At 41.6% G+C, this 15,054-nt stretch overlaps 1 protein-coding gene across 6 annotated transcripts in view; it reads left to right on the top strand.

The window, feature by feature from the left end:
* CORIN (corin, serine peptidase) overlaps positions 1-15,054 on the top strand; it is a 117,528-nt gene that overhangs the window by 60,353 nt on the left and 42,121 nt on the right. For all 6 annotated transcript variants that reach the window (XM_079989659.1, XM_079989657.1, XM_079989661.1 and 3 more), the window contains exons 6-10: positions 928-1,041; positions 4,621-4,728; positions 9,840-9,950; positions 10,330-10,452; positions 14,901-15,008. In XM_079989659.1, coding sequence (XP_079845785.1) covers positions 928-1,041; positions 4,621-4,728; positions 9,840-9,950; positions 10,330-10,452; positions 14,901-15,008 — 564 coding nt within the window. The remainder of the gene's footprint in view (positions 1-927; positions 1,042-4,620; positions 4,729-9,839; positions 9,951-10,329; positions 10,453-14,900; positions 15,009-15,054) is intronic.

Below are 15,054 nucleotides of genomic sequence, written 5' to 3'. Positions count from 1 at the left end.
GCATTTGAGGGGAGGAGGGGGAAAAATAGTGTTGCATCCCAGGCTGCCCGCCCTGCCCCAAATCTCTGAGCAGCAAGAGACTCCAGAGTTCCCGCAGGGCCTCTGGAGTCCGCCCGCTGCCTCCCCTCCAGCTGTAGGGCAGTTGTGTGGGAGGAGGCAGGCAGACTCCAGAGGCCCTGCGGTGCGCCCTGCCCCAGGCATCTGAGCGGCTTCCTCCGCTGCTGCCAGCATCAGCCCCCAAACTCAGCCAAGGCCATTCATTACCTTAACAAAGGAGACTCAGCTGACTGCTTCAGCAGGTTTCCTCCCATAGATTCTAACCCCCATATACATAGGATCACAGGTTTGGAAGGATCCTATGGTTATCATCCAGACTGACATCCCTACTCCCAAACCCATAACAATAGAAAGCAGCACAATTTGGAAAGGAAACATCATGGCTGTACTATTCAAGTGAGAATGCTGGGCAGTGATCATACCTCCCTTAAAGCCACATGATAATGTGAAATCAATCAGTGATCTTTAGTCAGCCTTATAGTGTGTTCTCTCCCTAAATATCTTTGGCTTAAGAGCATTGACCTTGATGCCAGAAATCAAATGTCCTGGGAGACCACAAGGTATTCATCAGCTGGTTTTTCTGTGTTGTCATTTTTAAAGTGTAATTTGCATACATTATGTGTCTGGTTTGCCCTAAGTAAAACACAGAAGGGCATTGTAGAGATATTATGGTAGTTTCTACACATTAGCTATGATCCAATTCTTGTTCTTCAGTCCCCAATAACAATGTGTCTGGACCACTGCTGGTTAAAACCACTTCACAGCAGCTTTAATCAATCTGAAGAAAATTATGTTGTAAAAGAAATGGAGTCTAGAATTTGGTTTTTACTCTGATAAAAATGTATTTCTACCTTGTTTTTCACCTTTCAGTGCTTTGTGAAGGGGAGGAGAGCTTCTTGTGTACAAGTGGAATTTGCATCCCAAGGAAACTGCAGTGCAATGGCTATAATGACTGTGATGACTGGAGCGACGAGACACATTGCAGTACGTCACTTAAATTTATTATATAACACATGTCTGGCAAGAACAACACTTCAGCTGTTTGGATGAGCTTAGAAATAAAAGTCATATATTGTATCAGAATAACAGCTTTGCGTAGGATTTACGTATGCCCATTTTTGTCCTGTCATTCAGAAATTAATGGGACCTTTTTAACTTTGCCCAACTAGGCCACAGAATGTGCTTGTAGACCTTTAAAAATGTTTAAAGCATAATTGCCTTAGTAGTTCAACAGCTAAAATTTCTGCAAAGACACACAGGGATTTTTACTTGTTTTTTACATGTCTGAGTAATCCACTCACAAAGGCTATCTTTGTAAAGAGATAACCCGCATAACAAGCCCTCAGTTTATGTGCTTTTGGCCATGTATTTGTTGGCACATTATATTACAACACATGCAAAGCAACCTGTTTACAAAATTATTTTTGATCTGCCCCTGAGAAGTTGGTCACAAAAATATTTGTTAATGGAAGAAGTGCTGTGGAAAAGAACATGTGGTTTCTCTAGTGTATGGTGCGTTCAACCACACCCTTCTTCTCCATGTATATGAGAAGGAGCTAAAGGCTAGAACATACATTCCACACTTAATGACTGACCACATATAAGCAAATCTTCATCTGCCTTTTTTGAAATCCAGAAAGAGAAAGCAAGCTCCATTCCACCGGCTACCCTTACAGGCAGTGAAGACAGGAGAGCACTTGTCTAATCCTCCCCTTTCCTCTTATATACTCACCTGCAGCATGAGCAGCACTCTATCTGGTTGCTTACACAAGTTTGGGAAATTTTGATATAATTCAAGTGATCTTATGTGATCTAAACCTTCCTATTTTACTGAAGCAGCACAAAGCTGGGTTAGCATATCACAGGGTAATGAATGAATTGTGCCTGTCTCTCATTCCACACCAGGACTTGGAATTCCTTGGAACAAGAGCAGAAGACCAATTGCAAGAAATAAATCATAGGGAGGCTGATTTATAGAAAAGCAGGAAAGCTGTGGGCTCTCCGATGTGGGAGCAGAGCACTGCTTTGAGCATTTTTGAAGAGGCAGGGGGTGAAAAGGAAGTCTTTTATATTTATTTTCCAGTGTCAAAGGATGGAAAAGTCTATTACAAAACCTTTTCTAGGAGCAAGGCCAGCAGCTTCACAGACATAATACCTCAGGCCAAGGGCATATCAGTCACTTATTTGTTGTGACTAGGAGTGGAAATAGACATCACGTTAAGTGTGTTGCTGTAGTTTTAAAATGGTTAATAACTGTAACGAGAGCTGTGGCAGGAGAGGACAGGATTAGCCTCTTCCTGCTTACCATGGTTCTGATAAATATTGGAGGCCCCAGGCAGCTATTACCAATTAAAAAAACAACCACAGCACTTCTAGTGACCTGTTTAGACTCAAGTCCAGTTTTAGCTCTGTGAGGTACTTATGTAAATAGGATTTCTGAGGGTTCTTCCACACTTCTGCTTGTCTTGTGCCTAGAAAGCATAGGTCTGAGCAGTTTCCCTCTTCCTCTGCTTTTTTCCTAGAGAAAACCCACTCTTTAGCTTTAAATAGGGGCAAACATTAGTCTGGGGAACACCCAATTGACATTTCTTCTGACTGAGTGTTAAAGATCGGGTTTCCTCAAGGGAAAGCTGCGAGGCAAGCAGAAGCGTGGGTGAGCCCTGAGTGTAGATGCAAACCAGAGTGCAATCTAAGGGCTTATCCACACTTTGTTCTATTGCTTTTCTCTGGGGAAAACCACTCTTTAGTGCTCAGTTAGAGCAAACAGCAATTTGGGTTTCCCCCAGATTGCCATTTGTTCTGATCTATCACTCAACAACAGATTTTTCCTTGGAAGGGAGCCAAGCAAGGGGGAAACCACCTGGGCTTATGCTTTCTAGGTGGACGAGCCCTAAGTCAGAGGAGTTGTTCCGACAAAATGACAGACTTTCAGCAAAGAAAGGAAAGAAAAATTAATATTGTGCATTAAGGAGTAGCAGTCTTTGATACAACAGAGGGATGGATAAACACTGAGATCTGCCAGGATACCTCATGCTGTTCAGATTTTAAACTCAGCTGGGTACCACATTACTCAATATGAAATCATCTATGATCTACAGAGTACACAGATTTTCATTTAGTTTATAATGTTAAGGACTGTATGTCTTTGGTATTTACTGTCCTTTCATTCTTTGTGTTCTTTCAGAGCTAAATATAGATTTCTCTGGAAAATCCAGGATAGTGTGAACTATTGCATTGCTTCCTCTTAAACGGCAGTGGAAGCTAGTTTTGATGTGGTGTACTGGGCAATATGCTGAGCTTGGATTTCGGTGACATGGGTTTAAATCCAGTTCAGCCATGAGCATAACTAAAGTGGAAGCTGGTAATCTGGAGTGGAAGAGTGGTTTCACCCCTTCCTTGCCTATCACTCCTTCAAACTACTCTCCCCAAATTTTTCTTTCCACCTGCATTGGGCTTCTTAATGTGTGTTCTCTCTTGAAAATACACATTTTGAACACAGCAGGGGAAAAAGTTGCTTGTGGACATCCCACTCTCATATTCTCCAAATGGATTTTTTCCCTGAGCCAGAAAACTTATGACTGCTGAGGTTTTTGTTAAGCACGTTTTTGTTTAGTTAGGTCTTCACTGGATGATGGCAGGCAAGCCATTCTCTTTCCATCCAACCAACCTTAACAGGTTGCTAAGAGGATTAAATGAGATAGTCCTGTGTAAAATGCTCTGAGCTTCTTGGAGTATAGTAGGATAATAATAAAGATGCTATGTATTTTAAATCAGCAGCAGCACTGGCCCAATACATTTTGCTGCCTGAGTTATAGCAGCAAATGTTTCATCCTCCTCCATCTCCAGACAAGGAAAGCTGAGTTATTTTGATACCTGAGACTTCTCTCTCTTCTTGGCAGTAAAAATAAAATAAAATTCAGTAACTAAAAATTTGCTGCCCTTTTAAGGCATCCAAAATCTCTTGCCTGAGTTGGCCACCTGACTCTGATGAAATCTTTGAAACTCGGTAGGATACCTAATGGCCATTGAGTGGGATTTCAGAGCCCTTCATGGCTGTTTCCCCCTCCATATAACCAGGAGAAGTTGGATAAATTATAGAAACTAGGAATTTCTATGCAAATGTGTGTAAATTGCCTAATTTATACAGGCAAATTCTTGGTGCAGAATTTTAATCTTTCTTTTTAGCTCAATTGATACGCCCTGGCTTGAGCCATATAGTCTCTTTCAAAGTATGTACCATTTTCATAATTAGCTATTGTTTATGCAACACTGCCCAAGGAGGATTGGATTAAGGTAGTTATATTCTATATGAACAGAGGCTCTGCATAATATTGAGAAATCAACAGGCGATGTTTCCTGTTACTGCAATTCTGTGCTAGAAATTGCTTCACTTGTTACTTCTGCCTATTATGCAGCTTTTGAAAGCACAGAACATTAAAAGGTGGCCAGGGAGATTAACTTGGAATATGGATGCACTGAAACCTGTCTCAAAATAATTTCTGCGATATGGTGTTGTTGTGTATTTAAAGCAAAAGAAAGTTTTGAAATATGTTTGTTTTTCAGACTGTAGCGAAGGAGTTTTCCGCTGCAAGATGGGAAAGTGCCTCAATTACAGCTTTGTTTGTGATGGGTATGACGACTGTGGAGATCTAAGTGACGAGCAGAATTGTGGTAAATAAGAAACATAGCTGGGTTATTACAAAATCACAGTTGGTGGAGAGAGACAACTCTGGAGCAAATGGAGGCAAAAATCTAGAGTGTAGTTAGGCACACTTAAGCCTGTTACATTCAAAAAGTTTGTCTCTTGCATTGTTGGAGGCCATTTTGCATTTTCCTGTGATGTGGTCTGAGGTGAAATTATTGTTTCAGAAATGTTAAAAAGTTTCATTGTTTTGCTATTTATTACTTATAGAAGTCTTTCAGATGAAACTCCACACATATGATGTTAAAGAATTGGTGAGAAATCTGTCACGTCACCTTTCCACTTTCATCAGCCACTTACATAATACGGGTTATACTTACATTCTGATGTGGTACAGGTCTGTGAGGAGAATACCACATCAAAAACAGCATGCTGAATCAGTTCTAGGAAGAATGGCTTACATTCTGGATAATGGTTTTGCTTGAACTCCCTGTACTTCCTATAGTAAACCCTGGATTTGGATTACTGCACATTTTGAAGGATGGCTGAGTTTTAATTCTCTCATTGTTTTGGAATGTGTGAATTTGATAAATGCAGCTTCAAATGTGGACTATACAAATTTCATAAATAACAACAACAACTAAAATGAATTTCTGCCGCATCCCTGCTCACCACTGCTGATTAAACAATAAAAAGGTGAGCTGAGTGAGTCAGCCAAACTCTCCCCTCCCTCTTTGTCCCTTCCACCTTGACCAGTGCAGTCCCATTGCTCACCATCATCATGAGGTGTCAGCATGACTTTGAGCTATACAGTGCTTGCCACTAGTTGGTGAACAATGGTCACAACCACGTGTGGTAGACACGTCTCTCAAAGAGTGGTTTCTTATAGACAAGTCTGTAAGAGTGGATAATAATAATAATAATAATAATAATAATAATAATAAATTTATTTATACCCCGCCCTCGCCAGCCAAGACCGGGCTCAGGGCAGCTACCACCTGATATAAAAAAAATATGATTGAAATACAGCTTAAAAACAAGATTAAAATACAACATTAAAACATTAAAATACTGCCTCATTTCAATGGAAACTCAAATCAAAAACTTTTTTGGGGGGATGAAAATGTCAAGTCTTCACCAGGGCTAACTTTCCAGACTGGTCCTACATGGGCCAGAAAAAGCCAGGGAAGTCCCCAAATAGGAGTTCCATCACAGGAGGAGAAAGGAAAAAAAGAATAGGGGGAGGGAATCAAGTTGATTCCAAACTGAAGGCCAGGCGGAACAACTCTGTCTTACAGGCCCTCCGGAAAGAAATCAGATCCTGCAGGGCCCTGGTCTCATGAGACAGAGCGTTCCACCAGGCCAGTGTTGAAAACACCAGTGTTGAAAAGGCCCTGGCTCTGGTTGAGGCTAATCTGACCAGCCTGCTTGTTCTGCCACCCTCAGAGGTTTGGGAGGGGGCTCATGAGAGGCTAATGTGGAATGTCCTCTCCACAGAGGTGCAACTAGCACTGCCCCTTCACAGCTTTCATTGGCTGCTGAAGATGCACCCCTTTATCCTGACATTTGATAACTGAAAATTAGATTTTGAGTCCTCCTTGTAACATGTTGTATAGAATTGTTGTTTAGATGTTATTGGTGGGCTTGTTGTTTATTGTTTCATTTGCACTGTAAAATCTGGGTGCGAGGCTACTCTGCCACCCAGCTCGTTGGACTAAGTCCGCGGGTCCCTGCGGAGGAAAATGAGCTCAGCCGGAGACAGGAGCAAGCTGCAGAAGATCCAGGTTTATTGCGCAACAGGTTCAAGGCGAGATTGAACAGTGAGAAAGGGGTGACATGAACTTTTGAAACTTCCCTCCATGTCCCAGAATACAGTGCAAAATACATCCCAGTTACATCATGAATACATTAAGAAGAGGTTAAGTTACACAGATTACATCATGAATACATTAAGAAGAGGTTGGGTTACATGGATTAACATATGGAGGAGGGAGGGGGAATATGCAGAGTTGGAGATATGCGCAGATAAACACTTCCTGAGTACCGGTGATGAGAAGACAATGGTCCAAATATGTATAGTCTGCCACCTGGCATTGCCCGGAGGAGAGGCTTGGCAGAGTGATTTGACAGGATTAGGGTCTTGACACCTTGCTTGAGGGATTATGGAGGACAGGGGAGGTGTCATGGAGTCCTAGAGAAATTGAGCAAATTGGCACGTTGAGTTTCTATGAATTTTATAGATTTTAGTCCCTTTTGACATTGACAATTGGAAATAAATGGATATATTGTAGTGAAGAAGAAGGTAAAGAAGACATGCCCCCCCTTCCGTATCAGTTTTTAATATGCTATAACCTACCCTGATACGGACGTCCCTGGTGGGACGCAGGTGGCGCTGTGGGTTAAAGCCTCAGCGCCTAGGGCTTGCCGATCGAAAGGTCGGCGGTTCGAATCCCTGCGGCGGGGTGCGCTCCCGCTGCTCGGTCCCAGCGCCTGCCAACCTAGCAGTTTGAAAGCACCTCCGGGTGCAAGTAGATAAATAGGGACCGCTTACCAGCGGGAAGGTAAACGGCGTTTCCGTGTGCGGCTCTGGCTCGCCAGAGCAGCGATGTCACGCTGGCCACGTGACCCGGAAGTGTCTCCGGACAGCGCTGGCCCCTGGCCTCTTAAGTGGGCGCACAACCCCAGAGTCTGTCAAGACTGGCCCGTACGGGCAGGGGTACCTTTACCTTTACCTTTAACCTACCCTGGGACCTTCTGTGGAAGGGTGGGTTAGAAATACAATAATGGGATGGGAAAAATTGCTTCCCCTCTCTGGTTTGATGACTGGTTATCCACAGAGCAGTTGTTGTTTTTTACAGTCAGTTGAAAAATTGATTTCCAACAATCCTATAGCAACCATGTTTCATCAATAGCTCAGTCACAAAGTATGTACTCAGTAGTTTAGAGTATGGTATTAAAAAAAAGTTTTTTATAATTAAGGAAGGAAGCTTTTCCTTTTGGGGGACTTGTTATTTTTCCAAAGACCACCAGCAGAATAGTATGCATCCAAATAGGTGAGGGACAGTCAAATTAGAGATATGGAGCTACAGATCAGGAAATCCTTGTCTTTGTCATTCATTTAATAGGTGGCTTTAAGCAAGCCATTGTCTCTCACTTTCAGCTTCTCCAATCACAATATGGGGGTCATAATATTGGTGTATTACTTCGATTTAGTAACAATCGCAGTAAGATATTGTATGCAAAACACTTTTAAAGTGTTCAAAATACTATGTAAATATAACGATGATTTATTCTAATCTGGTTTACAAAAAACCAAAAAACAACATTTTCTGAGGGAATGAATACAGGATTGGCATTGTCCAGTTCAATTCATCTGAAAAGTTGCTAAAAAAAATGTTGTCAGATTACAAGTGTTAAATCATGTAAATGAAACATTGCGTAGCAGAATGGCTTTGTGTATCAAGAGCCAGGTTTTGGTATGCCTCTTCCTCTGCTAACATAACAGATTATGATGGATGCATAAAATAGTAAGGAATAGCATTTTCACAAATGCATCAAGATGGTCTCCTGCTGTGAGCTAAAGCAGCAATTGTCCCTAAGAGTCTTTATAAGATTTTCACAGATTTCAACTGATTCCAGCAAACCTTTCTAAATATCCTGGATTTTCTGATATTACCTTTTCCTATTTGAGCCTCTTTGATTTAATTTTATGCAGTGGTTTATCTGCTATAAATATATATAAATATATGTGTGAGTTTTTGTTTGCATCTCCTATTTTACAAATGTCATATTTTTCTCAGACATGTTGTCAGAAACAGTACACAGATAGTAACTGCACTGTTGGTGTTATTTTGTCATCTTTAACCTGCAGCCTAGTGATAAATCTAATGAAAAGGTTAGTGTTAGGACTGCCTTTTTAAATTCTGACAGAGACTTTACACTTCTTATAAGCAACTGTAAGAAAGTCAGAAGTTCAGCAGAGACAACTATTCTCGGCAGGAAGATGCAACGACTGAGAAGGCTATAGTGAAATTCATGATAAGGGCTATGGCTATCATGTAGCTTTTACATGCATGGAGTCCCTGTCGGGATCAAAGGGAATGATTCCAGTCTTTCTCTGGGAATGAAGCATTTGGAAACAGCTTTTTTTGTTTTGTTTGTTTCATGTTCATTTGCAGAACTTCTTGTGAAAGAAGGAGCCAGAATTCCAGGGACTGTGTCTGTTTCTGTTACTCATGGCCAAGTTACACATGACACAGGAGATCTGTGATGGAATCGCTGACATCTCTTTTAGTCAGAATAGTGACATGGAATGGAAGTCATTTTCCCTTCATAACATTTCCAGATTTAATTTCCCTTAAGGCTGCTATTAGGTTTGGAGGGGAGGAAAACCTAAGAACGATATGAGTACCTTCCTTTTCCCCCTCCTTAACAGGCAGCAGTTTTGTTGGGTTTGTTGGGCTGGAGCTGTGGATTCCTTTGACTCAAATAAAAAGATGTCAGGACAGGAGACAGAGAGCTCATCCACACTTCTAATGGTCCCATGCCTTTAGTGCTAAATGAGAGCAAACCTCAATCTGGAGAAAACCCTGTCAGCTCTGATTGAGTGCAAAATAGCAGTTTTCCCTGGATGGTGGAGGAAGGGGGAAAGCAGTGGGACAAGAGGAAGTGTGGATATATTCCTAGTTGCCTGCTGTGGAACATGTACTTTGGCCTTTGAATGGCAGGCCCTCCAGGCTGCATAGTGGCCTTCTTTTAAAATGAAATTGAATTCAGAACAATGGTTTTGAAGCACCCTATGGCCTCAAAAGCAGACTGCTTTAGTTTTGGAGAAACACATTTTAAAATTCTCAATGGGATCTGAGGTTGAAAGTATAACACAAGAAATCCTGCCATGCACACCTATAATAGAATTCCGGTCAGGGTTCTTTCCTTGCGCCTTACCTTAACTGCAAGAAAGTGAACAATTTGGCAGGCACAACTTCCCTCATCTTGTTGGTGTCAATGACACCCCCCCCCCCGTCTCAATTTTCACATGGGTCATTAGTTTGCTGTATACTAAATATCGAATGTGTATTGAATGCAAGGCGTTATTTCATTCATTCTCCCTGCTGCTCTTTTTGTCAATGTTCTAATAAAGACTGTGATCCAGTAACTCAGCACCAATGTGGAGATGGGAGATGCATAACAATGGACTGGGTGTGTGATGGTGACCACGACTGCACAGATAAATCGGATGAAGTCAACTGTTGTAAGTTATCTGATTTTGTAAGCCTCTTGAGATCAATACTTTTAAATGCAGTGAAGAACAGTATTACTAGAAATACAAGGCTTGTTGATTTCTGCTAGATTTCCATGTGAAACTTAATTGGAATTTAGAGGCTAATAAATACTGTGTTTATTACTGTGTTATAACTATATGCATTAAGTGTACTATTTTCCTCATGTTCGTTATTTTAACCAACCAGCTGATATAAAATTTGTAGGATCTTATTTGTAATCATACTGCTTTTATGATACATTCATTCAAATATAATAATAAATTAAGTTGTGATTTAGCACACATTTTTAGTTTATAAAAAATGGGGAGCCTCTAAAAACTATCAAAATAATTTATTGTTTTCCCCCAGCATGCCATAGTCAAGGACTGGCAGAATGCAGAAATGGGCAATGTGTTCCCAGTACCTTCCAGTGTGATGGAGACAAAGACTGTAAGGATGGAAGTGATGAAGAGAATTGCGCTGAAAATAAGGGTATGCCACATGTGACTTGCTACCTACCTTATTGAGAAGACCAATGTGGGGAATAAATCTCCCGTATTTTATGGGAGAGCACTTTTTTTAAGGATGATAATTCAGACTGTCCATCTCCCAAATTCCATAATTTTATTAGAAAGTGTCCTCTTTACTGTTCATCTTCTTGGCTTCTGTCTGCCTTTTTATGTTATAAGGCACTATCCACTGAGAGATTATCCTTTGCAGGTTTCATTGCAGAGCTCCCACATGTTTAAATGGGGCTTATGACCCTAGGGGATTGTAGTCTCACAGTATCTCCACACCAGAGATCCTCTGCTGCAATTTATTTCAGTTTTGTTGTATTTTGATTGGTTCCTCTTTTTTTTTGCTTGTATGTGTTCCTCTCTCTAACCATAAACACCCCTAGTATTTTTTCTTAAGAGTATTCTGTCATGCTGCCTCTAAAGGTGGAAGGAAACACAGACCCTGATATGTAAAATGAGCTTCACTGCTTGTGGAAAAGCTAAGTAAGAGAGGCAACTTTGTGCTGCAATTCTGCATGTGTATATGAACAATCAGAGAAGATTAAGTGAGGTAAATGAGTTGGTGGGGATAACTTGGTTGTAAGACGAGAGAGAATTACACTGGGAGTCTGTTTTCCAGGAACTCCTAGAGGACCCTCAGGAAAACACCATTCTAATTGTGTTGCCTCATGATCCTGCTCTTAGACCATGCCCACTTTGGGACCGTGTCACTTTGCTTGACCTCAGCTTTTCTTTAAGACTCTGCATTTCTGGATTTCCCTGATATATGACTACTACCTTAACCCTCTGGAGTTGGAAAGCAACCTTTTTCTGGGGAACTAGCTTCCCCTTCACCTCCAGCTCAGTGACCAAGTCTGGACCAGATCGATGGAAGACACAAAGAGGGAGGCAGTTGACCTTCCCCATGCACTGTTTTCTAACAAAAAAATCCTCCCTGAAGCAGCTATTTGCCTCAAAGTTTTCATATGCTAGAATGGCAAATTGCAGGGGGAAATTGGAGTTTGAGGGCAGTTTTTGCAAGGAAAGGGCTTGAGAAGAAACGTCAGTCCTGCTCCCCCATGTGTCATGGTCCCATGTGTCATGCTGCCTCCATGTGGTGGCTGTTTTTAAATATGAACAAACCCAGGAGAGGCAATCATGTACTGCTTATTTAGGACTTTATTAGCCGATGTAGGTCACCACTTTATACTGCAGTCAACAAATGATGAACATGTATGTGTTAAGTATGGCTTCACAGTGGTACCTCGGGTTAAGTACTTAATTCGTTCCGGAGGTCCGTTGTTAACCTGAAACTGTTCTTAACCTGAAGCACCACTTTAGCTAATGGGGCCTCCTGCTGCCGCTGCGCTGCCGGAGCACGATTTCTGTTCTCATCCTGAAGCAAAGTTCTTAACCCGAGGTACTATTTTTGGATTAGTGGAGTCTGTAATCTGAAGTGTATGTAACCTGAAGCGTATGTAACCCAAGGTACCACTGTATTTGTATTACACTTCAGGCCATTGAGATTAGAGCCTGTTTTTAAGAGCTACAATAATGAATCCACTCTAAATGAATAAACAAGAGGCAGAGAGGACTAAAACCTAAATCAAAAAATCTCCTTGATAAATAAATGCACTGGTTTGGTTTTAGAAATGGCGTGGTGGTGGGACAGTGTACATGTGAAACTATAAACAGAACTGGAAGGGAGTCCTTTAAGTATTCTAGTATTTCATCTGTGTAATTTGCAAATGAAATTAGCTCACTACATGGTTGAATGAGTAAAGCAGTCTCCTTTCCATAGGGTCCTTAAGGAAATGCAATTAAGGGATAGGCTGAAATAACTGCCGTCATTCATTCTGTGGAAATAGAAATTCAATACAGGGTCCCCATGGCTACGTCAATGAAGTTGTCCAAAGACATGGTGTTTATAGGAATTCTGTTTAGGCTGTGCTATGATTAGGAAAAATCTGTGTGCTGTTTCATGCAGATTCTAGCTCCATAATGAACTGAGAGAGGAGCTCCCATAGGGAAGCAGGGTGAGAATGAGGGATTAAGTTTTTTCAAAATGAGTTCCATTTCACAGCCTCATGGTATCTAATGAAAGTGTTGCAAATGTAATTTTAGAAATAGATGTGAATTAAAGTAATATATCTCCAAACCTGCCTTTGAAAAGCCTGCACAAATTAGCCAGTGCTTATCTGGCAGTTCATTACACATCCTGAGCTACACAGGCATTACCCTGCAGATATGCCAGCCTCATCCACCCTTTGCAGTGCCAGGAACAGGCTGTGCCACTGAGAATATGACCATCCAACCAACTCAGACATGTAATTATTCACCAGAGGATGCAGTTAGTACTATCCTTTCGGACAGAGAAGAAGAGCCCACAGTCCATCTTTGTCCACCTCTCCAGGGGTGTCTCTGGTGATGTAGGGTGGAATTATCTACCTGGGTTTGATTAGGTGTATTAAAGTTCAGGCACACCTCATTTCCCCCCGGCAGAAAATAATCTCTTAAGGTTGGTGAAATATACTCAGAGTCGCAAAGTGATTTCATGCTCTTTATTCAGCTCATAGTGGTGAGGAGGAATGAATGAAAGTCCCCTCAAGGTATCTGCTTTATATACATTATTTACACAATGGGCTGCACATGATTGGCTAATTCCGGAATTCTACTGTAAGCCAATCAGGTTGTGGATTCACTTCTATCTGGAGCATGATTGGGTAGTTCCTGCCAACCAATCATACTGCTGCATTGTTCTAGGACCAATCAGACTGCTGCATTCTGAATCCTATTGTTCTAGGACCAATCAGGCTGCTGCCTTTTGGATCCTATTGTTCTAGGGCCAATCAGACTGCTGCAGTTTGGATCCTATTCAACCCAGTACATAACAGTTGGTTTCCTCATAGGGGTTGAAGCAGGTTTGCTCTAGGGGTAGGCACAAATACAGGAGCTGCTGCAGAGCTTTCTACCCCCGCCCCACCAGCATTGGGGTACTTAGCAAGTCCAGGGGTTGCCATCACTCTTGCTACCACTCCAATTCATATTGAGGAGACCATCACCATTATTCTCCTAGCCCTAACCTCAGGACCTTACGCAGAAGGAAGAGGAAGCAACAGTGCAATTACTTGATGTCAGGGAAGAGTTAGAAGTTTCCAGTTTATCAGAGGGAGAAAGCATTCTCCAAGGGGGGGAAGGAGAGCAGTGAATCTAATAGAAGGGAGCAAGAGGAACAACAGGGAGGGACCGGCTGTTCCCAGGAAAGGCAAGGGTTAAGTTCTAGCTCAGATTCGGAGGAGGGGAAATACAAGCCAGCTCTAGCCAGGAGGTTAGAAAAAAGAGCGGGGAAAGCGAAGGGAAGGGCGCCTTCGCCATTTTGAGAGTGGCTGGTCACGGAGAAGCAGAGCTCAGAAGGTATCTGAAAGAAGTGACTCTGAGGAATAATATTTAAGAACCATTTATAAGATTGTTTTGTTAATAAGCAATAAAAAGTTATAAAAGAACAAGAAGCGTTCGTGTGGTGATCTGAAGAGGACAACGACCAGGCCTGACACTCTAGAAGAGTCAGATGCCCTGGTACACTCCATGGCATTGCATTATGGGAATAAAATATGGTATCTGGTCAGAGCCAAATGGCTGTTTCAGTCTGATAGGAAGTGTGTCATCAGCCATTGGGGAAGAACAGACTCAGATGATAGCTGCTGGATAGCAATGCTATCACCAATATGGTCCATATGTGCAGGCAACATAGATACTATCCTGAGAGGCCAGCAAAATTGGCACTAGCCCTATATTCATTACACCACACTAGCTGTCAGTGATACAGTTGCTCCCCTTTGGTGCGGGTGGGTGTAGAATTTGGACTTGCAAGCACATAAGTAAAACCTGAGGTGTGGGGTATTGCAGTTAAAGTAGACTGGCATAAGCAGATTTTTAAAAAAGTTAATATATTGGCCAAATTCCTTCTCTAATGATATGTCTACTTGAGATAATATGCAAGGCAAGAATGCTGTAATGATACTTTTTTTTTTTTAGAATACATGTTGACAATAAGTGATGATGATGTGTTGGATTGATGAGGTTCTTACAGAATAATTGAGCTTGCTTGCCACCATTCTGTCTCCTGTCACAGCACTCTCATGTACTGTCAAAGTATGCCCTGCCAAGTTATTGGGCAGCCTATTGAGTGTGTGGTCTTCTGCCCCTGTTTGTGTTTTTTAGTCAGAAGCAATCACAGCCTGGAAGTCAGGTGGCTTAGGGATACCTGATCAACCAATGTCTTCTTCCTGAACCCAAATCCTTTTAAAAAAAATTATTGTCTATCACTAGATAGAGTGTATCAGTGAGATGGAATGTTGGGAACAGGCTTTAAGCACTGACTTGCGCTGATGAAAGCATTATCCAATCCGGCAATTATTGTAAGATTTTATTTTGTTCTTCCAGGTCAGATGCCATGTCATGAAGGAGATCAGAAATGTACTTCTGCTTCCTGTACTGATTCCTGTACCCACTCTCCTCTCTGCAACATGAATAATAGCCGAACAAATTGTAGTGAGTAGGGTATTACTTTATATAATTATTATATCTTGTACATATT

This window comes from Podarcis cretensis (genome assembly GCF_951804945.1).
Source record: "Podarcis cretensis genome assembly, chromosome: 9".
Taxonomy (NCBI): domain Eukaryota; kingdom Metazoa; phylum Chordata; class Lepidosauria; order Squamata; family Lacertidae; genus Podarcis; species Podarcis cretensis.
This window is presented reverse-complemented; position numbering and strand designations above follow the sequence as displayed.